Genomic DNA, 23,952 nt, shown 5'->3' on the forward strand with positions numbered 1-23,952 from the left:
GCATCTCAATCCTGAGAGAGTCTAGTATTAAATGGAAAATCTTTTCCTATCGATGACTTTTGTGGGGTTTTCTTTGACGTCCCGGGTTTTCTTTTCGTGCCGCTTTGTCTGGGCCGCTCCTCTCGGTCTGACCCTTCACGGCCGCTGCCCCGGGGCTTCTCCTGCAGGTGCCCCTTTGCCGGGGGGGGATGGCATTTTGGGAGGGCTGGACGTGACGCGGCTGGTTCCGCTGGTCAGAGCGTGGCAGGAGGGAGGATGGCGGCGTACGCGCGGAGGGACAGGAGCAGCGTCGCGGCCGCCCCGGGTGGCAGGGCCGGGGGGTACGTGAACCGTCCCATCTGCAAGCGTCGTGCTGGTCCCCGAATAAGAACCCCTGGCTCCTCGAGCCGTCGCCTCCCGCGCCTGCTGGGGTACGCGCTGTCAGCACCGTTACCGCGTCTCGCGGGGGCAGCGCGGGTACCACCGCTGAAACCAGGCCGGAGTCAGCCCAGAGCTGGGACTTGGGGCACGTTCCCTCCCTCTCCGAGAAGGCCGGGAGGCTGGAACGGCTCAGCAGCGTTCTGTGCTGTCGGCCCCGTCCCAGCCCTTCGTCCTGACGCTGCCTCTCAGCGACCAGCAGGACACGGAGAACGTGGCGTCCCTCCAAACCAGCCTTTCGCAGGCTTTTCAACCCCGCGGTTCCTGGGATGCCCTCTGTCAAGGCTGGCACTAACGACCTCGGACACGCACTCCCCTGGTCATTAAAATGCCATGCTTGACCCGTACACTTGTCTTCCATTTCAACTAGCGACACCATGCTAAGGACTGTAGTGCTTTTATTTATTAAAAAAAAGTTGAAAAAATACCTGGATTCGGCTCCTGCTGGCTTGACCCCATTTCAAAGTCCAGAGGCAGCTGTGGAATTCAATCAAACCTACTTAAGGCAACCAAATAACATTCCAATTAAGCTATAAAGTCCCTTATCTGAGAGTAAAAATTCCAGAGAGAGAAATGAAAACGAAAACGGAACAAAGCGAGAGCGGCTTTACCCTGGAAGCAGAACCCAGGCTGGTGGCTGGCGCCTGGGGACCTTTGCCAGCGGGAGGCTGACACGTGGCTCCTGGTCCCCAGGGGAGAGTACGGCCCAGAGGCTGCCCGTGAGACACGCGGCTACTGCCTTGCGTCCCTTCGCTGGGGCGTGCGCCCGCCTTTACCGGGGAGCCCAGTACGAAATGTAAACAGCGTTGTGTGAAATCACAAGTGACGAGAAAAAGTTGGTGGGGGAGGGGAAAAAAAAGCCCTCCAGCCCCTACTGAAATCCTATGTCTCGGTAAAAAGATGAGTTTAATTTAGCTGAACAGCCCCACACACCCCTTCACCCATGCTGTGCGGCTCCAAGCCCGCAGGGCCGGTTGCCGGCCGGAGCGACGCACGATTCCGTGGTTATTTCTGGCTCAGCCCCGCACCAAGCTCTGGGGGCGAGAGTCGCCCTCGGGCTGCTGAGCGCGGGCCTGGCACCTCCTGGAGACCCCCCCGAGAGCATCGACGCGCTGAAGACCCAGGGCCACCCAGATGCGGCCACTTCCAGCACCCACCACCCCAACCCTGCAACAATCCACTGGCACCTGCGGACACGTGAGTCACAACCTTTATTTCCAGTCTTCCCCCCGGAATAAGCTTATTCCCGTGGTTACAACTATTCACAGAATGCTGGGACTGCACAGCAGCAGCTGGGGCCAGCCTGGGCCACCAGCCCCCGCCACGGGGCAGAGCAGGGCACGTGGAGGTGGCAGTAGTGGCGGGACACAACAGCACGGAGACAACACACAGGCCCGTGAGCACCGCGCGGGGCCGGGGCCCTTCCCTCCCCCCGCACAGACGTGGGCAGCAGCTGAGGAAACACGAGCAAGAGCAGTTCCCGACCGGGCGCCACAGTGAAGTGCCAGCAGGTCTGCGGGGACACGCGCAGCAGTGGCTCACGGGGTGCACCCGCGGCAGACAGTAACATCATGCGAACGAGCAGCAGCGAGAGGGACCAGGGCAGGGTCCCCTGCAGGACTGCCAGCCCCGAGGGCGGTGAAGCCGTGGCGGGAGATGGGCCTTCCCGGAGGTGGCATCTGCTTCGGCGAGCTCAGTCGCTTCCTCAGGTCTCCTCCGCCTCCTCACAAAATGAGAGACGTGTAACCGACAGGAACCAGGCCAGTGTTGTTTCCATGGCAGCAGCGGATCCAGTCTTCATCCACGGTGGAGAGCAGCTGCAGGATGTCCCCTTTTTGGAAGCTCAGGTGACCGTCGGCAGCGCCCGTGTGGTCACACAGCGCCCGAACCGCCCTGCACAACAAACGCCATCGGGGATTCGTCTCCCCGGGGACCCCGGGTACCACCGGGAGAGGCTCCCACAGCTCTTGGGAGAGGTTTTGATGGTCACGTGTGGCACCAGCAACCCCCGCGACCCCCCTCCTCAGGCAGAGACGCCACTGGAGGATGGGTTTGGTGGAGAAACTCCATCCTGCCAACCCTCAGAGCTGCAGCAGAGCGAGCAGCTCTTGTGCAGCTGCAGCAGGGAGAGCCGGGACAGGGCTGGGGAGGAGGGAGGTGGCCAGACGTGGCGTGGGATGGCCGCTCGCCCACCGCACTTGCTTGGACAGACGCTGCGCAAGCACCAGTGGACGACGACAGCTTTTCTGACCTGCCACAATTTGGTCAGCTGCCAACACGGCTGCTCCAAACAAGGTGCTATGAATCCAGAAAGCGCACAAGGGGAAGTAAAACACTCAACTTTCCCCCAGAAAAATGTCTGGGAAAAACCACTGACCACAGCTAGGCAGAAACACAGGTTCACCCAAAGCTCAGCAGGAGATGGGGGAAATCCCCGGGGGCAGCAGTCAAGGTGCAAGTTAGCAGCCAGGAGTGGTGCAGGCCTTTCCCGAGAAAGGCACTGAGGATCTCCAGGCTACGTCTGGAAACAGCCCCTGCTTCCCCTCCCCCCCACCAGGAAAAATCCACCAGCAGCGTCCCAGCCACAACCACGGCAGTGCCCTGCGTCACCTGGGGGCCTGCGGCGAGACAGACGAGTTCTTCTCCGGCTCCTCCTGAGCAGGGCTCTTCTCAGCCGCCAGCCCCTTCACTGCCACAGCCAGGACACGTGCGCTGGGGGACAGCCAGCTGGAAGGTCTCCTGACACAAAGCAAAGGAAGCCATAGGCTTGTCCGGGAAGCTTTTCCCACCCATCCTGCTCAGACTGTTGGGGCGATCTGGGCGCTGAGACAGGCCCTTATCAAACACCACCCAGCCTCCGCCATGAGCTCCTGCTCCTCTAAAGGACTGACGCCATGCGAAGGAAGGCGGCAGCAGCTGGGACGTGTGCTAGTCCCAGCACGAAACCCGGAAAATGGGCAGCACGAGACACCCCACAAGGCCAGCGAGCCCCATGGCGGACGCTCTGGTTGCTACCTGTCCTCAGGAGGTACTGCTTCTCCCCCTGCCCACGCCGGGTCTTACCTGGACCGAGCTGAGATGGCGTCAGGACTGGGCGGGAAGCTCCTGGCAGAGGGGCTGGTGGCCCCAAAGAGCCGGCCCAGCCAGCTGCCCTTGTCAGGACCAGGAGGACCATCCGCCTCTGGGTCAGAAGGTGCTGCCTGATTCCTGTTCGCACAAGGCTCCGGGGAAACAGGCAGGAGTTTCTCTCCAGCAGCGGGATCATCCAGCTTGGTGGGTGCTCCAGCTCCAGCAGGCACAATGAGGTCTTCAGGGGAAGAGGTCCCAGAGGTGTCGGCACTGCTGCTGGGCTTTGGACCGGGGAGTTCAGGGCCAGCTTTGGTCTGCAGGAGCTGCAGCTCCGTGCCTCTAGGCTCATTCACGGACGGTTGGGGTCGCGCAGCCTGGCCGGGGCTGGAATCCCCCGCAGCCATCCGCAGCTTTGTCCACCAGACGAAGGGGAACTTTTCCTTGCTAGGAGCAGCATAAATCCTGGAAGCCTGGCTCAGCTGGCCCCACCAGCCAGCCCCAGCATCCCGAGGGCCTGCCTCGGGCCTGTGGGTCTCCGGGGAGCTGTCAGCTCCCAGGAAAGTACGACTGAGCTGGTTGCCCCACCGCAGCACGTGCTGGAAGGTCTGCTGCAGGGCAGCCCCCACTTCGGGGCCAGGGATGAGCCCACGCACGGCTGCTTGGGACTGGGCCCTTTCGTTGCCCTCTGCACCGGCCACCCTCCCCAGAGCATCGGGGGGCGTCTCATCTTCCAGGCTGGCCCCCGCAGCACCACTTTGGCCCTCTGGAGAAGGCTGCACAGCCTGAGCAGAGCGATGGGCGGGCGACAGAGGTGACTCCAGCCGACGGGACAAGGGTCTTACGTCCATGGAGAGGTGGTGGTGTTCAAAGAGCAGGTCAAGGTGGAAAGTCAGCACCGAGAGGGGCTGGATGAGCAGCAGCAGTTCGTCGGCGAGGTGGGGAAGAGGGCCTTGGCTCAGGGCAAAGAAGGCCGTGGGTGAATACAGCACGGAGATTACACCTACGAGATATGGACAGCTCTGGACATCTCTAAAATGCCCGCAGCCCCCTCTCAAGGCCAGCTGGTCTGTCCTAGCAGGTCAGGCGAGCTCCTGCTAAGAGCTGTACTGAAGATGCACCACGGAAAACGATGCCCTTATCCACTATTGCGGGTGGAACGGGTATGGGATTATCACCCCGGGAAGTAGGAGAGGGTTCTGGGCGCTGTGTCCTTACCTGGGCTCTTCTGCAAGTGAGAGATCCACAGCTCCAGCTGCTTAATGCTGAACAAGACAAAGGGAACCCAAGTTAGAGCTCTTGGGACGCTGTTCCAACCTGCCGTCGCAACAAGGACCGCCCGGGTCAGCGGGACCCGATACTCACTTCAAAAGGCCAAGGATAAAGGCATGAAACTTCTGTCTGGCGCTGCTGAGAGGGGCCAGCCCGGCCACGTGCCAGCACAGGGAGTGGAGGGAGCGGGCGTTGGGGCCTGCGGGATACACCACACAGTCGCTGCTCTGGGCGCGCATCCTCCCCCAGCCCAGGCTGGAAAAGGACTCCGGGTACCTTGAGACGCCAGCGCCTCCAGGACCGTGTTTCTCACACCAACCTGTCTTCACAGAGGCTTCCACCACTCTCCAGGGGGAATTTTTCCTCTGGCCTGTGATAACATCCTTCTGGAACGGCTTCAGCCCGTCCTCCACCAAGGCGTAGAGCGCAGGGCAGAGGGTGTGCAGCAGCAGGTAGCCCACGTCTGGGCTGAGCCGGCTGTCTCCCAGCTGGGCCTGATGTAGGGAGGCACAAGGGGGGGAGAGGGAGGGGAATGGCAGCACCTCACCCTGAGCCCGTAGGGAGGGATGGCGCCGCCCTCCCCCGGGGCTCCTCAAGGGCCTCCTGCCCGCCCCAGCCCGGCCCGAGCCTCAGCCCGGGCCCTCACCTTCTGCACCAGGTTCCGCGCGGCGCTGAAGTGGGCGATGATCTTATCCACGGCGGCGCTGATGGCGACCAGCAGGGCTGTGGGACAAGGGAGAGGGAGATGTCAGCCGGGCGGCCCGGCCCCACCGCCGCAGCACGGGGCTGAGCCGGCCCCGCACCAGCCACGGCCCCCGGCGAGCGGCGGCTCTGGACGGACACCGCGGCCCGGAGCGGCCGGGAAAGGCCCAGGCGAACGGAGCATCCCGGGCTGTCGCCATGGCAACCCGCGGCCCTCAGGCGCCGGCATGAAGGACCCGCCGTTTCCAAAGGGACGAGGCCGGGACGGAGCGGGAGGGGGCCCTCCCGGGCTTGGCAAAACGCCGGGACCGCCCCAGCCCCGTCGGCCGGCTCCACAGCACCATCTGCCGAGAGGCGGCCGGGGCCGGGCCCCGCGGCTCCCCGCCCCAGCCCCCGCCGGCCACCCCCCCCCCCCCCGCCGCGCTCGGTCGCCCCCCGCCGTCGCCGGGCCTGGCGGCGGCTCCGAAAAACCTCCCCCCCGCCCCCGCCGGGCCGTTACCTTTCTTCTGCTCCCCGCGGGGCCGGCGGGCTCCCTCCGTGCTCCCCGCGGCGGGCCTGGCTGGAGAGAGCGGGGCGGCGGGGTGAGCGCGGCCTGGCCCGGCCTCTCCGCCGCCGGCGGGCGCTGCCGGGGCCGGCGGGACCGAGCGGGGCCCGGGCGCTGCCGCCGCGGGAGGCGCGGGCCGCCCCCGACCCGCTCCGCCGCCCCCGGCCCGCTCCCCGCCGGGGCCCGGCGCGCCGCGCTCGGTCATGGAGCCGGAGGCCGCGGCGGGCGGAGCGGGGCGGGCGGCGCGGGTGAGGCGCGGCCGGCCCGGCCCCGGGCGGCCCCGGGGCCGTGTGTCCCCCGGCGGGGGCGCGGACGGGGCCGGCCCTGCCCGCACGGAGCCGGGACAAAACCACCGGCACCGGCCGGCGAGGAGCCCGCGGCCGCCACCCGCCCCCCCGCCCCGCTGGGTCCCCTAAAGGGCGACACCCCCCCCCCCCGCACCCGGCCCAGGGCACCCAAACTCACCCTCCCTGCAGGGCTCGTCTCTGCTCTCCACCGTCCCCGACACCCGGGGGTCCCCAGCGGGTCCCCCGAGCCTCCGAAGAACCGGGGTGTCTTTGCCACAGGCGGAGCCCAGCCCCGTCTCTCCCGGTGGCGGCCCCCCCTCCTCTGCGGCCCCCAGCTGCGCCTCTGCGATGGGCTGCAGTCCCGGCCGGGATCGCCTCCTCTTCGGCTGGTGGCTTTCCATGGGTGCCAGCAAGTGTGCGCCCAGAGGCGCAGGTGGCACCCAGCCTGCGCCGTCGCCACCTATGGCCACCTCGAGGGGTGCAGGCGGGTGCTGAGATGCCACCAGCTCTGCCCGCTCGCCGGCTGGCTGGCCCTTGGGCTTGCTGGAGGCACTGCGGTACCGCAGCTCCTTGAACGTGGTCACCTCTCTCTGCCTGGAGCTGGGTGGTTTTGCCGGCCAGTCGTGCTGGAGCTGGGGCCGGGCTGGCTCCTGGCCCGTGGCGTTGGAGAGGAGCTCGCTGGGGGGTGGCAGCTCTGTGTCAGGTGAGAATACGATCAGCCAGTCGCTCCGGTCAGCCCTGGCCTGGGCAGGAGTGGGCCCAGCGGTGTTCCTCTTCCTCTTCTGGGCAAGCTCGTGGAAGGAGGTGATGGTCTTCTTGCCCGCATCTCTGCAGAGGTCACCCGAGCCAGGCGCCGGCTCTATGGGCAGGAGCAGCTGCTCTGCCCTCTGCGCATTGAGAACCTGCAGCCGTCTTCGGGGCCGGGGGGGCACGGGCGGGGGGACACTGCCAGCTCGGGGCTGCAGCTCAGGAGCTCTGCTCAGACCAGAATCCCATCGTCTTGGGGATGGCAGTGCCGGAGCCGTGGCATCGGGGTTGGGGAGGGAGTTGCAGTTAGGGTCAAGGTCGGCGCAGATGCTGGTGGTCTCCTGCGCGACTGCACTGGGAAAGGTCTCATCGCACTGGGAATCAAGCAAGGTGCTGCTGCAGAGGCTGTCCGGGCTCGCTCCAGCCAAGGTGTCTGATCTCTGGAGCAGCAGGGGGTTGAGGTTCGTGTCTCTTCCATCGCACGTCCTCCCCTGGTCAGCCAACAACTGGATGTCTTCTATGGGAATGACGTTGGGCTGATTTTCAGGGGATTGGGACCCTTCTCTGGAGAACCCCTTGCAGTACACGGAGACCGGGGAGTCATCCAAGCTGAAATCCGAGCAGCTACTGACAGAGGAGGAGGAGGAGGAGGAGGAAGCCAGATCACAAGGGGGATCACAAGGGGAAGTCGCCTCCTCCCCAGCATGCAGGTAGGGGAAATCCTCTTGAGCTGCCTGGTTCTGGAGACCCAACGTCACCGGCTCCTGAGCGTGGGACTCACAACACCGGCATTTCAAGGAGGGATTGTTGGAATTGGCATCCACTTGCTCACAGTTCTCCGGGCAGTCGCTGCAGCCGGTCTGGTCTCCTCCACCCACGGAGGTGGAGGTCTCTTGGAGCTCTGGGTGCCGGGAGAGGTGCAGCCCCAGGGAGATGTGCTGCAGATGGATGTGGTTGAGGTTGCACAGCAGGCCTTTCTTGGGAGCCAGCATGATGCTGCTCATGCGCCAGGGCTCCTCAGAGAGACCCCCACAGCTCCTCTCTTCAGACCATCCAGCTCCCTGCAAACATCAAACCCCTTTCAGTCGGCGGGGGAGAACACGGCAGCACAAACCCGGAGGGCAACGGAGGGGGTGAGAGGGGTGGCAGTGACCTTGCGGCAGCCACCGAGCAGGGCATGGACGGCTGCAGGGAACCGGTGCGAGGGCCGGTGGGTTCAGAGGCGGGAATACGCCCCGCAGAGAGGGGCTGCCCCGCAGCTCGGGCCCGTCGGCTGGGCAGGGGCTGCGGCCGGTCGCCGGCGGCTGGTCCCCGGGGCACGACCTGAGCGCGCTCGGGGGGATGCTCCGGCCGGCCCAGGCAGCCGCAGCGGGGCTGAACTCCCCCCGCCGGGTCTCGGCGGTCGGGAGCATCTCAGAGGCGCCGCCAAGGAGAAAACGCCCTTGAAACCCCAGCCGAGGGAGGGGGCGGCTCGGCCGGCCCCGAGCCCCGGGCACGGCGAGGAGACGCCCGGCCCCGCAGACATGGCAGCCGCCGCATCGCTCGGCCCTTCCCCCGCCGCGGGGAGAGCCCCGGCCCCCGGCCCGGCCCCAAGCACCCCGCCGCTGCGCGGAGCTTCTCCCCCACCCTACCGAGCCTCCCCCCAGCCCCACGGAGCCCCCGCAGCCCCGCTCACCTCGTCGCGCTGCGGCGGCGAATGCGGTTTGCGGGGTGGAGGAGCCCCGGCCCCGCCCGGGAGCCGCCCCGGCCCCGCCCCTCCCGCGGGGCGGTGCTCCGGTACCACCCCCCCCGCATCCCCGGCCCCAGCCCCCAGCAGGCAGCGACGCACCCACAATAACTTATGTTTATTGACACAAGGGCTGGCAGATGATCCACGGCCCCCCACAAACGCCCCCCCCGCTCCCCATGGCGGGGCAGGGACCGGCTCCAGGGGCAGCTACAGCGTGGGGGGGGGGAACCCCACCGGGCCCCCTTTGTAAAGGCCAAGCAGTCCACGGACAGGCCCAGCATCACTTCTGCCGCTTGTAAATCTTCTGAGCTAGGCCAAGGAAGATCTCCCTGGGGAGGCGGTTGGCGTGCTTTCCGATCAGTTCCTGCAGGCGCCCATAGCTGTTCTCCTCGTACTCCTGAAACGCAGCCCTCATGCCCAGAGCCTCATAGAGCTCCTTCACCTTTGCCACCTTCTCGGGTTCCTTACATCCATAGTTCTCCTGAGAAAACCCCAGAATAAGCCAGGCTGAGGTCAAGCTTACGGCCAGAAGCCGCCTCTTGTTCTCCCTGCTCTACTCACAGCCACCAAGCCCTCTCCCAGCCTGGCAGCAGCGCAGGGCGGCAGGGGTACACTACAGCACTCCACGCTCCCTCTACACCATGCCCTGGGCGATGGAGTCCACACCGCCTCTCCCCCTTCTCCAGGGGGTTTAACAGCCTGGTGGCTGATTACCTCCAGGATCCGCCTCTGGTCTGGTGTGACCCGACGGAGACACTCCACCACCAGCCAACTACACTTATTGTCCTGGATATCAGTGCCAACCTTCCCCGTCAGCTCCGGGTCCCCAAAGCAGTCCAGGTAATCATCCTGAACAAAGACGGAGGCATGTGAGCGCCACAACCAGCGTCTTACAGGCCCTGAGGGACAGGGAGCCACCTCCTACCTGGATCTGAAAGAATTCACCCATCTCCAACAAGATCGCTTTGGCATTGTCGTGCTCCTCCTTGCTGTCAATACCGGTCTAAGAGGAGGTAAAAGGAATAAAGCCTTCCAGCACCCGCCCTCCACCCTCACTCCTGCCATCTCCTACCCCCCTGCCCTCCTCAACAGCCCCAGATCGAGGGTCAGGCCCCTCCAGAGACTGTCTCCGTAAAACTCACCATGTACATGGCAGCGGCCACAGGCAGGTAGAAGGAATAGAACGCTGTCTTATACTTAACGATTGCCTTATACCTGCGGCAGAGGAACCTCACTCAGTGACAAAGCCCAGGCCTTCCCCTCCCACCAGGGCTCCGCGGGTGAGGGCCAGCAGGAGAAAAGCGGCAGCTCCCTCCAAACCAGCCCCCAAGCTCCGACAGCGTGAGCAAGGCTTGCTGCCCGAGGCCTGGAGGGCGCGACCAGCATTTCAGCAAGCCCTTGTCTCTCTCACACAGTCTGGAGGGGACCGCAAGCAGAGCCGCCCTGCCACAGCTCGGCTGGCATCTCTGTCCCCTTCTACCTCTCTACCTCTGCTCACTGAAGCGATTCAAATCCACCTGGGAAATGGGAGCAGTGATGAGGTCCAGCATCTGCCCAAGCTCAGTCTGGTAGGCAGTCTGAAGAGGAGAGAAAGGATTTATTCACACAGTCCCCACAGCACAGTGAAAACCCCAAACCCAAGCCCCATTTCGGCTCCTCTGCAAGTCTGAAGGAAGGGTGTGAGTCCAGCAGAATGGCCCAGGGACTTAAGGAACAGTCCCCAGGCCTGCCTCCCTAAGAGGCTGAGAGAGCTGGGGGGGGTCAGCCTGGAGAAGAGAAGGCTCCGCGGAGACCTTGGAGCCCCTTCCAGTCCCTCAAGGGGCTCCGGGAAAGCTGGGGAGGGACTCTGGAGCAGGGAGGGGAGCCACGGGACGTTGGGAATGGGTTGAAACCAAAAGAGGGGAGATTGAGATGAGATGTGGGGAAGAAATTCCTTCTTCCGAGGGCGGTGAGCCCCTGGGCCAGGTTGCCCAGAGAAGCTGTGGCTGCCCCATCCCTGGAGGGGTTCAAGGCCAGGTTGGACGGGGCTTGGAGCCACCTGGGCTGGTGGGAGGTGTCCCTGCCCAGGGCAGGGGAGGGGACGGGATGGTCTTCAAGGTCCCTTCCCACCCAAACCATTCTATGAACCCTCCAGGAAGGGCCCAGCCCCAGGGTAAGCCTGCAGGAGGGTGACACAGGGGTCAGGCTCACCTGCAAGAAGAGCTCCAGCAGGTGCAGGTAGTACGGGCGCTCCCCACAGTACTTCTTCAGCAGCCGGTAGACAGACGACTCAAGGAGGAAGGCGTCGTTGATGGCATCCAGCCCGATCCCTTCCTGCACCAGGAGAGCAGAGAGATGTCACACAACACCCCAACCCCACGGGGCGCCCCGGCAGCCAGGGCCCTCCCGAGCGCTCTCACCTTCTTGTACCAGCAGAGCTGCCCTCGCCGGGTAAGGGACGCGTCCATGATGTCGTCAGCCACCAGGAAAAAGGCTTGGAACTACGAGAAGCCGGGTTAGGGCTGGGGGTCGCCCCACGGGACACCCGCCCACAGCCGCCCTCCCCGGCTCTCACCAGCTCGATGCACCAGCCGACGGCCAGGGCGCACCGGAGGCTCTCGGGGTCGCGCTGCTCGGGCCCCGCCAGCTGCCGGAAGGCGGCCAGCACCGTCAGCCCGCGGTTGCACTTCCCGCCCGGCGCGTTGTACTCCAGCACCTGCGGGCCGCGGGGACAGCGGGCAGCGGGGGCAGCGCCGGGCCCGCCGCCCCCCACCCCGGCCTGTCCTCCGCGCCCCTCACCTCCTTCAGCCTCGCCACGGCGTCGCCCACCTCCGGGTGGCCCAGGCCTCCCTCCGTCAGATCGCGGACGATCTGCGGGAAGAAGGCCGCGAACTCCTCCCGCTCGGCCGCCCCGCTGCCGCTCATGGTGACCCCGAGCGCGGCCGGGCCCCGCCGCCCGCGGCCTTTTGAGGCGCTCCGCCCCCGGCGCCGGGCGCGGGGCCCGCCGGGGCGCGTAGTGCGGAGCCGCCGCGCCCGCCGCCACCCCGCCGCCGCCGGACTACAGCTCCCGGCGTGCCCCGCGCGGGGGCGGGGCCAGCGTCGGGACGCGCCCTGCGCCCGCGCTCATTGGCCTGCTCCATCGTATGAGGATGAGCCCAAGCGGGATGGGCCAGTAGGAGCGCGGGGAGGGCGGGACCGAGCCGGCTGATTGGTGGAGAGGGAGGATGGAGAGAGCGCCCGGCCGCAGCGCGGGGGCGGGGCGGGCAGTCGGGGGGAGCGGGGTATCGGGGGGTGCGGGGCAGGGGGTGCGGGCCTCGGGGTGCAGGTCTCGGGGGGGCTGCAGCTACCGGGGGGGTGCAGGGGGTGCAGTGCGGGGGGTGCAGGTGTTAGGGGCCTGCAGGGGGGGGGTGCAGTGCAGGGGGATGCCGGTGTCGGGGGGTGCGGTGCGGGGGGGGGGGCGGTGCACTGCACACCTTTGCGTGCGGGTGAGAAGCCGGGTGCCGCCGGGGGGTGCGCTCTGGCTTCCCGCTGTCCCCGCGGCCGTCCCCTCGCTGTGACGAGGCCGGGGGTGGGCTCAGCTCTGCGTGGCACCCCTGGCCCGCGACGAGGGATGCCGCCCCGCAGCCCCCTCCCCAGCGCCCCGCAGCCCCCTCCCCAGCGCCCGGCCCGCTGATTGGCAATCTCCCGCTTATCCGCCGTGATCCTCTAATCTCGGCTAACCCTGCTTTAATCAATCTCTGCCTTGTTGCCTGCTAATCCCCCCCCGCTATTGCCACCGCCGGGAGCACGGGGGCTTGGGGCAGAGCCGTCACAGCCGGGTCCCCATGCGGCGCTGGGCCCGGCTGCCGGCAGCATCGCTGCCCTCGCCCCAGGACACGGCAGGAGCCGGCAGGTCCCTTCGCCTCATCCCCAGCCCCGGACGCGTCGGCTGCCTGAGCCCTGCAGATGGTGGGTGAATCGTGGCTGGGCATGAGACACACAAGGGCTGTAATTGTATTTCCAAGAAAATGCTCTTTTTGCTTCCAGCAGCTTCAGTGCGCCGCGGAGTGGCTTGCTGGCTGGGCAGAGCCAGGCCCAGGCGCTGGCGGCGCAGGCCGGCCCTCCAGCAGGACGCTGGGGCAGGGGACTGTTGGCATACACGCACTCTTAATCGGTGTAATCTGAAATAATCAAATTAGAAAGAAACCGCTAATCGGCTCTGATCTCATGGTGTATCACAGAGCCTTACTCTTGCTGATGGTGGGGCAGCCACCAGCATCCTGCGGCGGGGGCTGCCGTGGGGAGAGCTGACGGGGCACGGTGGGCTGCCCGCACCCTGCAGATGGTGCTGCGGAAGGTACGGAGGCAGGAGGTGCCGAGGAGGGGTGCAGTCAGGGCAAAACCGTGGCCCCAGACCTGCACCGGCAGCGTCGTGTGGGGTTCTGCGCCGCAATCGCCCCGGCCGTCGTGGCTCAGGCACCCCAGCACATCTCGCGCTGCGTGACCTTCATTTAATCTAGTTAATGCCCAGCGTCCGCTCTGCAATCAGGCAATATCAAACCTCCCCCCTCCCCCCCACCCCCCAGTTAATAAATGGAAGGGAGATGGAAGGGGAAAATAACCAAAGATTAAACAGTAATCTCCCCAGGGCCTAAAGGGACGGGGTGGGCGGGAGGGTCCTGCTGCCTTTGGGCCCCCACTGCACTCCCCGGGGCTGTGGGACCGGGGACAGGCCCCTCGCAGGGCACCCAGGGATGTCCCGGCTGCTCCGGGCTCTGGGCAGGGCCAGGACTGGATCCAGCTTCTACGCAGGAGGGGGAGCGTGGTGTCCCCCCCACCCCATCCCAACCCGCCCTGGGGGTGCCAGCAGGTGGCACCGAAGGAGGCCGCCCCAGCCCAGCTCAGAATCTCTCTTTATTATTTAAATCCATTATGTACAACGACCAAAAATAAAAAAATGCTTTTAAATTCTCTGCGATATGAAAACTACAAGCTCTGTACATCGACTGCCGTGAGTGCAAGAGTGAAGGATCATGGTCTTTGGTGACTAGACTCGCACCCACGCACGCCGCAGAGACACGCGTGTGCCGCTGGCCGCCCTGGCCCCTCCAGCCTCCCCACCGGGACGGGGCGCTGGGGCCACAAGCCAACGTGGCTCGAGGCAGGGGTCTGCCGTGGCGGTGGCTGGAGCACAGGGTGGCTCTGGCTCCTGGCACAGGGCTGCGGCGTGGGGAGGGTGCGCAGGCAGCGTGGCTGGCGGAAGCGGAGCCGTGCTCGGTGCCGTCCGGACCAGCCCGCGTGCTCTGCGGGGGACACCTAGGATGACCGCTAAAACATCTACATCACGCAGTGTAAACACAGCCTGGGAACGTCTGACTACGCAGCCCGGCTGCAGACCCCTTCCCGAGGGGCTGCCGGGGAGACACCGACCATGGGGATGGAGCGGGACGCGGGGTGGGCGGGGAAGGGGAGTTGAAGTCCGTGGAAAAAAAGGCAGTGCTGGACGTCCCCTCTGATGGCCACACTGACGGGATTCCCACCGGACTGCTGTGCCCCGCTGGCCGGGCGCTCTGAGCAGCCCCGCAGTCCGGACTAGTCCCGACGTCCCAAAACATGAGGGGGGAGAACTCAAGACCTCACTTCGAGAAGTACCATGTGGAACAAGACCCTCGCCTGCTGCGCCGGGGGTCTGGTGCACCCTGGTCGGTGGCAGCCAAGCCCCAGAGGACGACTACAAGCCATGGTTCCTGACTCCAGTAGTGGGAAGCAGCTTGCGCAGCACGGCGGGGTCGGGAGGGGACACTACTCTAACCAGGACTGCTAACACGGTTGGCCCAAAGCAACACTGTAAGCAGAGCTCAGCTGCTCGGCGGAGCCACAACTCGAACACACATGGCTGGCTACTGGCTCTGGAGGGGCGATGGTGGTTGGCCTCAGGGACCCTGGGCCCCTGCCCTCCCCTACAGAGACCCAGAAGGGTGAGGGGGAGGCAGCCCCACGGCCCCACACGTCACCCAGGCGCTGCCCGGGGTTGGCATCTCTTCGCAACACCCTTCGGCTCACTGCAGCGCTGGTGACTGGCATCACCGGGCAGTCTGGAGACGGGACCGCAGCGCAGGGCGGGAGCAGAGCCCGGGCTGAGCATCCTCCCAGGAGCCGCGGGCAGCGGGGTCCCGCTCTGGCTGCCCCTCGCCAGAGCATGGGGAGGGTCCGGGTGGCAGCGCCCAGGGGCAGGGCGCTGCCCGGCAGCGCATCCCAACCTCACAGGGACCCAGCACCTCCAAGGCGAGGGGCACCCCCGAGCCGGGAAGAGGCACCTGGGGGCTGCTCAGTGGGAGACCCGTCCGACCCCCATCTCCGCCACGTGGCACTCGCCACACCAGGGGGACCCTGCCCGGGACGCCCAGGTCCTGGTCCCTTAGGGACATCCCTAAGGCCCTTCCCTCCATCCAGGGCCTCAGGGAGGGGCGACCTGGCCCCCAATGGCCCTGGGAAACCGCACTCTGTCTGCCCGGGCAGACCCCGCCATGGGGCTCCAGCCCCCTCACTCTGCCCTCAGCTGTGGGCCCCGCGGGGGCTGCCTCTCCCCCTCTCCCAGAAAGCGAGGGTGCTGGGCAAAGCTTTCTGGGGATCAAGGCAGGCGTGTGGCGGCCACTGCTGCCACCGAGGACAAACTGGAGGAGCCGCCAGAGCCGGCCTGGGCCCAAGGAGAAGCCGTGGGGTGCAAGGGCAGAGCACGGGGGGGCCCGGCCCCCAGGGAGCAGTTGTTGGGAGCCGGGCTCCCCAGCAAGGCCAGGGTTTGGGCAAGGGCTCTGACCCATCCTGTAGCCAGGAGGGCAGGACTCGGGAGAGACGGTGATGGAGCAAGGAGGCGAGAGCCCGTGCAGGGTTTCCCCCGCAGGGCAGTCAGCAGAGCCCCCTCCTCATCCAGCTGGGCCGGCTGTGGGGCTGCCCCATACCCGTCCCTGCCATCCCCCCGCGTCTGGAGCAGCCAGTCTATGGCCCCGGGCGCTGCCTCTCACCTCATCTTCTCTCCAACACAGCCGGGGCCAGGGCCCTTCCCCAGGTGCTCTGCCTCTCCTGCCGCCTCCGCCGCCAGCGTGCCTGGGTCCCTCCTGCCTGTGCACGGTGCTGCCGGGGACTCACATGTTGGACGGGAGTTTGGGCTTCCCTGTTTCCACCTCGGGGCTGAAGGCCACGGAACCCTTGCGGGAGGGACCTGCTGCCTGCCTGGACGCAGAGACCGGGGACTGCGGGGTGGATGCTCCCGCCACGGAGCGGCTGGGTTGAGCCAGCGATCCTGAAGGCATCTGCTGCGGGTGTGCCGGCTGGCCTGGGATCCCCGGACATGGCTTGGTGAGGAGTCCGGCTACCGAGGGAGAGGATCTGCGGGCCAGATTCCCTGCAGATTTCCTGCCCTGCTGCAAGGAGCTCCCGTCGGCTTGCTGGGCCACTTTATTGGGAAGGGAGGGCTGGGAGGCGGAGAGGAGCCGGACGTCCTGGGTGAGCCGCCCCACGGGCAGGCCCTGGATGCTCCTGTGCTTCACCAGCTGCTGGGGCTGCATCAAAAGAGAGATGTGGGAGCCAGTGGCTCGGGACAGGCTGTAGTGGAGCGTTCTCCCTGCTGGCAGCACCTGCTCTGAGCTGGGGGATGGAGCCCCCGCCGCCTGCTGCAGTAGCGAGGTGGAGACCGAGGCGCCCCGGGACTTGGAGAGCTGGGGCTGGGAGCCGGCCGGGGGCTGCTTGGCTGCCGGAGGCATCTCCCCCTTCTGTGCCGCGCGTGGCAGGGGCTGCGCCCCATGGCTTGGTCTCTGGCCGCCGCTCTCCAGGGGCGCCTGGGACTGGACCATGGGGGAGGAAGGCGAACCGGCGGCGGGCGTCTGGAGGTGGGACTGTGTCCCCGACGGGGAGCTTACGGAGGAGGGCCGGGAGCCCCCCAGGCTGGGCTGGGACCTGCGCACCGGCTTTGTGAGCAGGGTGGCCTCAGGGGAGAGCGGGCTGGAGATGGAGGAGGGCGGCAGGAAGATGTGGGCCTGCAGGCTGTGCTGGTGAGTCAAGGCAATGGCCACGTTGGTGGTGGCGGCGGCTGTCTGCAGGGGCGCGTGCACCAGCGGCTCCCAGATCACCGGTTTGCCGCTCAGCTCCCGGCCCATCGCCATCTGCTGCAGGTCCTGGATGTTGTGGGCCATGTCCTGGTCGTGCTTCACGATCTGCTGGATCATCTCGTTGTTCATGGACCCCGCGCTGTGCTCGGCTCGCTTGCGGAGCAAGATGGAGTTCTTCTTCCCTGGGTGGGAGGCAGCAGTGTCACTGACCCCGGGAGCGCTGGCTCTTGGGGACATCGTGGAGGGCAGGGTGGTGGTGGGGAAGGGAGAGTAAAACCTCATCGGTGTGACGAAGGGAAGCAAGACCCTGGGGAAGGTCCGGACTGGGGCAGAGGGAGAAGCAGGGACAAAACAGGGTAGTCCTGGCTCCAAAGGTTCCAGGCTGGGGGCTGGGGTCCTGCTTGTCCTTTGCAGGTGAGGGGGGGCGAAGACAGCAGCTGGCTGATGCCAGACAGTGCAAATATGTGTGGGGGCGGTGAGAGATCCCCCAGGGAGCCTGTCATATGGCATTGCCTGGATCTTGCCTGGGAGGAGAGAGGGATCCTGGAGGCAGGCTCCTTCCCTGTGCTCCCCCTCATCCTCATTGCTGGGGACCCATGGGGCTGGGATGCCGTGATCCATGGGGCCTGTGATGCCGTCACCCATGGGGCAGGGCTGCCGCAGCCCCTGGGAGCAGGTGCAGAGGAGGCTGCGCTGGGCCCCGAGGCCGCTCCTCACCTATGCGGTCCAGCCGGTCCATGGCCACCGTCTCGAAGGCCCTGCGCATCATGGGGTACTCCTCCAGCACCTCATTGAAATTATCCACCGACAAGGAGTAGAGGCGGCAGTAGGTGTCAGCTCGCACGCTGGCCGTCCGCCTGCCCCGCGTCAGCAGGCAGATTTCTGCAGGGAGAGAGGTTTGGGCGTCAGGATGACGCAGCCGTCCATCCCCTTCCCAACAGCCTCCCCAGATAACGGCAGCCGGAGAGGGGACGGGGCAGCCCAGCGCTCCCACACCCTGCACAGAAAGAGAGCATGACTCAGGAGGAAGGGCAGACCCGGGAGTCCAGACAGCCATGGCTGTGCCCGCAGCCAGGCACAGCCTCTTCCTCCCTCCCCAGGCCACGGAGACATCCCTGGGCATGGCTGCTGTGATTGCCCGGCCTGTTTCTCTCCCAGACTCATGCTTGTAGCCTATAAACTGGCTCAGATGCTCTGCTCTAACCCAGCCCCCTCTCCAGCCACAGGTGGGGTGGGTGGATGCCCCCTCTGCCCAAGCCAGCCAAAATTCATCCCTCTGACTGCTGGTCCCTCTGATTCGATCTGCCGGACAAGGTCGCCCGTAAGAACAGGGGTGGTGGACTTCTGAGCCCCAGAGCCCGGTGTGAGGAGGATGCCGAGCCTTTGGCACCGGGCAAGAGGTGATTGGAAGAGGGTGCAGCAGGCAGAAACACGAGGGATGCCCCAGCTCCTGCCCCCGCCCCGGCAGGTCTCACTCCCCTCTGCGCTCCAGGTCCCCCAGCCCAGCCTCACCCCCAAAGTAGGAGCCATCAGACAGCTTTGTCTCCTTGTTGCCCTTGGTGAGGATGCTGACCACCCCGTGCTGGATGAAGTACATCTTTTTGCCCACAGTGCCCTCACGGATGATGAAGTCCCCAGGCTGGAAGACCTCAAAGCGCAGCTTGGTCAGCATGGCTGTTACAAAGTTGGGGTCTGCATTGGCAAACAGGGGCATGTTGGCCACCAGGTTGCGGCAGTTGAAGTTGATGATCTCCTGTGGGGTGAGGAGCACGTCAGCAGAGACATCACCCAGCCTGACCTCAGCAAGCACCAGCCCCCCCCCCGGCCAAGTCACCAGCGCTGGGGGGCCTGCCCATACCTCTTTGAGGGGCTCACTGAGCTCCCCGAGGATGTTCTCCTCGTCAAACATCTTGCCCTGGTAGCGGTGCTCGTAGTACTCGTGGATCCGCTGGCGCGTGTCCCCAGGCAGCTTGTGGAATGACATGTACTGCTCCACTTGCTTGTACTGTGGGGACAAGGCAGAGCCACAGAGGGCTGCGCTGAAACGAGCTGCACCGCGCTAGAGGCCGGCAGCACAGCACAGCTGGCCGACGCTTTCCCTCTCCTCGGCGGTGAGAAGCAGCTGCTGCCAGAGCTGGGGTCCAGGCACCCCTGATCCAGGGCCCTGCTCCAGAGGCCACCTCCAGGGCAGAGGACAGGACATCCGCGCACTCAGGACGCAGAGGGTCCCAGGACAGAGGCCAGGATGGGGCCTCGCTATGCTAAGGTGAACCCCAACATCACGAATGGGGCACCTCCATCCACGTGGGCAGCCGGACACCCCCCCTCCCACACCCCCAGGCGAGTGGCAAGGGCAGAGATCAGGGCAGGAATCTGCAGGGCAGGGCAGCCCGTGCTGAGCAGGTTCTGGAGCTGGACCCACTCGCTCCAGGGCGTCCTTCCCACTCGCTACCCCACCCCACTGACCTTCTCCTGGTACTGGCGCCGGGACGAGTCCAGCGACTGGATGAGGGCGGTGGCATGGCCGATGAACATGGCGTAGCAGGTGGCCCCCACGATCATGCTCAGCATCGTGAGCCAGACATCAGTCATGCCCTCGGGTGCCTGCTGGCCATAGCCGATGCAGAGCATGTGGCTCATGGCCTTGAACAGGGCGTGCGAGTACTGCTTCCCCCAGGAGTCATTCTGCAGACGAGGGAACGGTGTTGCTGGGGAGTCTGTCGGAAGGAGCTGCGGGGCTGAACCCTCCAGTCCCCCCTCCCCAAGGCAAGGGAGTCCAGAGCCCCAGCGAGGAAAAGGCTCCCGGTGCGTCCAAGCACAAAGGGCAGAGCCCTGCTCTGGGAGGAGGCATTGGGAACCGTGCAAAGCCCTGAGCCTGCACCAGCCCCTGCTCTGGGGAGGAGGCAGGAGCCCCACTGCCCTGTTCCCTCCTGGCAGGGCAGGAGGGATTTCCCTGGCTGCTCCGACTGCAGCAGCAGCCAAGGCGGGCTGAGATAGGAAGGTAATGCAGAGATTCCCTCGCTGCTGTTGCAGGACTGTGACCATAGAGACGCTGCTCCACAGCGGGGATCTGGGCAGCTCCAGCCTTAGCGTACAAGACGTGTAACCAAAGCCTCTCCTCCCCCCGGCAGACGCACGGCCGGTATTGCCCCTGCCCGGGGCACTCACCACCATGTGGTTGATGGAGACCCAGCAGTCCTCGGGGAAGTCTTGCAGCATGGGCACCAGGAACTGGAGGCAGCCGTCCCAGTGACAGAGCAGCAGCATCATGCCGATGAGGTTGAAGATCCTCACCACAGCACTGGCCAGGTCGTACGTCATATGGAAGATCTGGGGAAGAGCCAGGAGCAGAGCTAGAGAGACTCTTCCCAGAACAGCCCTCTGAACCCCTGCCCTCCAGCCCTACCTCACAGCCAGGGACCCCTGACGTGGCCTGAGACCCTGAGCAGGGGTCTTGGACCCCCAAGGGGTTCTCACCTCCTCCCACTGGTGGATGTAGCGTATGAGGCGCGAGAGGCGCAGCAGGCGCAGCAGGCTGAGGATCTTGGTGAAGCGGACGATGCGCAAGGCCCGGGCTGTCTTGTAGACGTCAGAATCCACCTGGGTCTCCAGGTCAACAATGAGGAAGATGTAGTCAACGGGGATGGAGGAGATGAAGTCAACCAGGAACCAGCTCTTCAAGTACTTCATTTTGATGGTGTGAGGGTCAAGGATGATCTCTGTGTTGTCCTCCACCACAATGCCTGTCCGGAAGTTCAGCACTAGGTCAGCCAGGAAGAAAGTGTCCGAAAGCACGTTGAAAACGATCCAGGGAGGGGTGTTCTCATCCTTGAAGAAGGTGATGCCCACAGGCAGGATGATCAGATTCCCCACCATCAGGAGCAGCATGATGAGGTCCCAGTAAAACCTGCAAGGAGGGAGCACGGGGGATGGAGGAGGGCAGGGAGAAGTGGGGAGAGGCAGGACACAGCTGGTTAGGAAGCAAACCCAGGTTCAAAGTTAGAGACTCCAACGCACCATGGAGAGACGGGCACTCAGGACACACACACGTGTGCCTGCCCACACACATGACTAAGACCCCGCCGCTCGGCTGGGACACATGCGAGTGTATGTGTGCGGAGAGGAGCGACTCTGCAGCGGCTCTCGAGGCAGAGCAGGGTCTGGGGGAGGAAATATCGGGAACGTGTAGGAATGGAGGGACGTAGCTCAAGGAGCGTGGCCGCCGCTCGTCCCTCTCTTTAAGGCATGGCAGTGTGGGCACACGTACGTCCCCACTCCAATCTTGACATCTGCCCTGTACAAAACTCAGGGAGGATGGGGGCTTTGCTCCCCAGAGCTCCCTGTCATCCGCCGGCTCCCCGCCACCCGCCAGGCTGGCTTAGCAGGATTTAGAGTAAGCTTTGCTGGTTATGCAAACCGAGCACCAAGCTCCTGGGGCAGCCGCGGGACTTGGGGGCCGGGGAGGCAATCGGGATTGTAGCCCGGTCAAGCCAGGCAGCAGCCACAAGGACAGACAAGTGCCATCACCACGGGGAAAGTGGGAGGAACAGGGGCTGCTCAGGAGCACTGGGCAGGAGCTACACAGCCATGGGCCTGCAGGAGCCCCTAAGCCACATCCTTCCTCGGGGAGTGGACAAGCTTAGAGGCTTTGGAAGAAAAGCCGAGAGGCAGCGGGCAGCAGTTGATTAGCATTTGGTTATGGCATGAAATTCCGCATCCCCATTCACACGCAAATGTGGCTGGGGTGTTTTCAATCTTCACACAAATACGTGAGGCCTTTTTTCACGAGGCCTGCGAGGGCTCCTGCAGCGGCTGGGTGGACTCCCAGGCCCCAGCTTAAAGTTTTATGGGTGCCTGGAAAAGCCAGTCCAGCTCCCACCTTTGGGTGCCCCCATAAGCCCCAGCCCTGGTGGTGGGTATAGACCCCAATCTCCAAAGGTGACCTCAGGGCAACTCTTAGTGCCTGGTGGATCCCAACTGGCCTTTGCATGTGACAAGAAGCCCACGGGTGTTTTGCACCCTGCGTCCCCGGTGGGGCACAGGCACAAAGCTTTCTGCAGGTGGCAGGGAAGAGGAGGGAGGAGAAGTCATGGTACCACGTGAGACTCCTCCATCCAGAGAGCACCAGAGCCTGGTGGGGGGGAACCACCTCCCCGGAGCTCCCCAGGGCCCAGGCGCCTCGCACAAATTAACGCCTTCCTGCCCACAGACATGGAGACACTGGCCAGGCAGAAGGGGCCTGACCTGGCCATGCAATCGCCTCCCGCGCCCCCACACTGTGCCCCGAGAAACACGGTGCGCCGAGGGGGAAACCGCCTCCCCCCGCAGCTGCCTGAACCTGTCGGAGCTCTTGATTCAGATCTTGGCTTAAGCTCTTTAGGGCAGGGCCTGTCCTTTACTCTGTGTCAGGGCCAACGCGCGGGGCCCTGATCTCAGTGGCCTTTATGTATCCCCATAATGTGATGAACACCAGCATAATCCTGCCAGCTGTCCACCTGCCAGCTCACTTCGTGTCACCTTCAGCGCAGGGCACCGGCTGTGCAAGCCGCTCCTGCTGAGCTCAGGCTCACAAACTTTGGGGCAGCTTCCCCCGGGGAAAAGGGGTCTAAGGGCTCGCAGCCCTCGGAGCAGCATAGGGGAGCTGGTACGCATGGCAGGTCGGGGCCCAGCAGTGAGGAGAGCTGGCTACAGGTGCTGGGCACCTGCTGGGAGTGACAGCCCCACTCCAGGGTGCCTCGCCAGGCTGGGGACATCGGCCATGTCACAGCTTGCTGCGGGAGATGACTGCCTGGCAGCTTCATCCCCCGTAGAGAAAGCCCACCCTATATGACTCAACATCCCCGTGACACCCAGATCCTCCCACATCATCCGTCCCCGAGCTCTCCCTGTGATCCCGGTGACACCGTGAGCCAGGCCCGGCTCCTCGCTCGGCACCCTGCCCTCCTCCACCAGCGGCCAGTGCTGGGCCGGTGTTGGGCCAGTGCTGCGGGCAGCTCGGGGGGCCTGTGTCCCCGGGGGGACAACGCGGCTTCCCATCGGGTGCAGAAACTAAACGCAGCGTGGAGAAGGAGTGGGGGGAGCTGTGCAAGGAGCCAAGGAGGGGCGGCCCCTGCTTCCCCCTCCACACACCCAGAGCCGGGGCAGCAAAGATGGGCTGCCCGGGGTGCGGGGCCCGGGATGCGGGGCCCAGGAGAGGCTGAGGCAGAAGAAAGTTGCCCGCGTTCCCCGGGGAACCGGCGCGGGAGGACCCGAGGATGGGGAAAGGGCTGGGGCAGCGCGGCCCCGGTAAGCGCCGGCCCCGCGCTTCGCCCGGCAGCCGCGTCCCCCCGGCCCGGTGCCAGCCCCGGCGCCCGTCACTTGTTGCCCCGACGGCCGCCGGCGGGGCCGGGACGGGCCGGGACGGGCCGGGCGGCGGAGCCGCGCTCAGCACCACGGACAGCGGCGGCGGGGCCGGGCGCGGGGCGGGCGCGGGGCGGGCGCGGGGCCCGGGTCCCACCTGAAGTCGCTGTAGGGGTGGATGATCCAGGCGCCGGCCGACTTCACCCGCTGCCGCTCGATCTCCACGGCCCGGTGGCTGCCGAACATGCGCAGCGAGAACTTGTTCACGGCGGGCTGCAGCATGGCCCCGAGCTGCCGCTGCACGAACGTGCCCGCCGCCGCCGCCGCCGCCGCCTCGCCCTCCGCCACGATCTGCTCAGCCGCCGCCGGCGAGGCCGGGGCCGCGCCCGCCGCCCCCGCGGGCGCCCCCGCCGCCTCACCGTCCAGCACCGGCGGCTTCTCCCGCGGTTCGGGGCTCCGGCCCGTCGCCGCGTCCATGCCGCCGCCGCCGCCGCCGCGCCTCACGTTTCCTTCAAACGCCCTTGCCCGGGCGCCCTGCCCGCCGCCCCGCCGCACATGCCCGGCCCCGGGCGGGCGCTCGCTCGCCGCCCCCGGCCGCTCGGTCACCGGCCGCGCTCTCAAGCTCGTCGGCGCCCGCAGCCCGGCCGGCACCCGCCTGTTGCGCACGCCCTGGCGCGGCGGCCGGGCCCCGCCGCCAGCGGGGAGGCGCCGGCGGCACCGGAGCGGCGGCGCGCCGAGCAGCGAGGCCCGGGCGGCGGCGGCGGCGGCGGCGGCGGCGGCGGCGGG

General features: G+C 65.9%; 3 protein-coding genes across 5 annotated transcripts; all 3 read right to left on the reverse strand.

The window, feature by feature from the left end:
• Positions 1-1,611: 1,611 nt before the first annotated feature.
• On the reverse strand, positions 1,612-8,827 carry RUSC1 (RUN and SH3 domain containing 1). 2 transcript variants are annotated; one of them, XM_063357171.1, is made up of 10 exons: positions 8,711-8,826; positions 6,467-8,096; positions 5,957-6,016; positions 5,402-5,478; positions 5,075-5,249; positions 4,849-4,954; positions 4,702-4,748; positions 3,481-4,486; positions 3,028-3,156; positions 1,612-2,310 (listed from the first exon to the last, which is right to left on the reverse strand). In XM_063357171.1, exons 2-10 carry the CDS (start codon positions 8,037-8,039, stop codon positions 2,142-2,144), a joined length of 3,342 nt encoding a protein of 1,113 aa, XP_063213241.1. In that variant the 5' UTR covers positions 8,040-8,096; positions 8,711-8,826; the 3' UTR covers positions 1,612-2,141. The 2 variants fall into 2 exon arrangements, with proteins under 2 accessions (XP_063213241.1, XP_063213243.1); XM_063357173.1 differs by lacking the exon at positions 5,957-6,016 and having other exon boundaries at positions 8,711-8,827.
• A 37-nt stretch (positions 8,828-8,864) lies between these two features.
• Positions 8,865-11,794, reverse strand: FDPS (farnesyl diphosphate synthase). The gene is made up of 9 exons (XM_063357174.1): positions 11,543-11,794; positions 11,319-11,459; positions 11,164-11,244; positions 10,955-11,077; positions 10,253-10,341; positions 9,907-9,979; positions 9,690-9,767; positions 9,479-9,613; positions 8,865-9,245 (listed from the first exon to the last, which is right to left on the reverse strand). The coding sequence occupies exons 1-9, from the start codon at positions 11,666-11,668 to the stop codon at positions 9,045-9,047; spliced, it is 1,047 nt and encodes a 348-aa protein (XP_063213244.1). The 5' UTR covers positions 11,669-11,794; the 3' UTR covers positions 8,865-9,044.
• A 1,829-nt stretch (positions 11,795-13,623) lies between these two features.
• HCN3 (hyperpolarization activated cyclic nucleotide gated potassium channel 3) lies at positions 13,624-23,898 on the reverse strand. Of its 2 annotated transcripts, none has more exons than XM_063357273.1 (8): positions 23,324-23,898; positions 20,305-20,734; positions 19,996-20,157; positions 19,294-19,512; positions 18,686-18,832; positions 18,340-18,580; positions 17,545-17,709; positions 13,624-17,009 (listed from the first exon to the last, which is right to left on the reverse strand). In XM_063357273.1, the coding sequence occupies exons 1-8, from the start codon at positions 23,641-23,643 to the stop codon at positions 15,865-15,867; spliced, it is 2,829 nt and encodes a 942-aa protein (XP_063213343.1). In that variant the 5' UTR covers positions 23,644-23,898; the 3' UTR covers positions 13,624-15,864. The 2 variants fall into 2 exon arrangements, with proteins under 2 accessions (XP_063213343.1, XP_063213344.1); XM_063357274.1 differs by having other exon boundaries at positions 20,305-20,570; positions 23,324-23,452.
• Positions 23,899-23,952: the final 54 nt, after the last annotated feature.

The sequence above is a fragment of the Chroicocephalus ridibundus genome, chromosome 21 (assembly GCF_963924245.1).
Source record: "Chroicocephalus ridibundus chromosome 21, bChrRid1.1, whole genome shotgun sequence".
Lineage (NCBI taxonomy): Eukaryota > Metazoa > Chordata > Aves > Charadriiformes > Laridae > Chroicocephalus > Chroicocephalus ridibundus.

Excerpts from the sequence above, each read along its gene's own strand:
- RUSC1 (XM_063357171.1), bottom strand. The coding sequence starts at position 8,039 with ATGAGCAGCATCATGCTGGCTCCCAAGAAAGGCCTGCTGTGCAACCTC. Across the intron at positions 6,017-6,466 it reads AGACGAGCCCTGCAGGGAGG|CCAGGCCCGCCGCGGGGAGC; the intron begins GTGAGTTTGGGT and ends CGCTCTCTCCAG. Across the intron at positions 5,479-5,956 it reads CCGCGGGGAGCAGAAGAAAG|CCCTGCTGGTCGCCATCAGC; the intron begins GTAACGGCCCGG and ends CTTGTCCCACAG.
- HCN3 (XM_063357273.1), bottom strand. The coding sequence starts at position 23,643 with ATGGACGCGGCGACGGGCCGGAGCCCCGAACCGCGGGAGAAGCCGCCG. Across the intron at positions 19,513-19,995 it reads TCTCCATCAACCACATGGTG|AATGACTCCTGGGGGAAGCA; the intron begins GTGAGTGCCCCG and ends CCTCGTCTGCAG. Across the intron at positions 17,710-18,339 it reads TGATGGCTCCTACTTTGGGG|AAATCTGCCTGCTGACGCGG; the intron begins GTGAGGCTGGGC and ends CTCTCCCTGCAG.
- FDPS (XM_063357174.1), bottom strand. The coding sequence starts at position 11,668 with ATGAGCGGCAGCGGGGCGGCCGAGCGGGAGGAGTTCGCGGCCTTCTTC. Across the intron at positions 11,460-11,542 it reads CCGTGGCGAGGCTGAAGGAG|GTGCTGGAGTACAACGCGCC; the intron begins GTGAGGGGCGCG and ends CGCGGCCCGCAG. Across the intron at positions 9,614-9,689 it reads GTGAATTCTTTCAGATCCAG|GATGATTACCTGGACTGCTT; the intron begins GTAGGAGGTGGC and ends GTCTTTGTTCAG.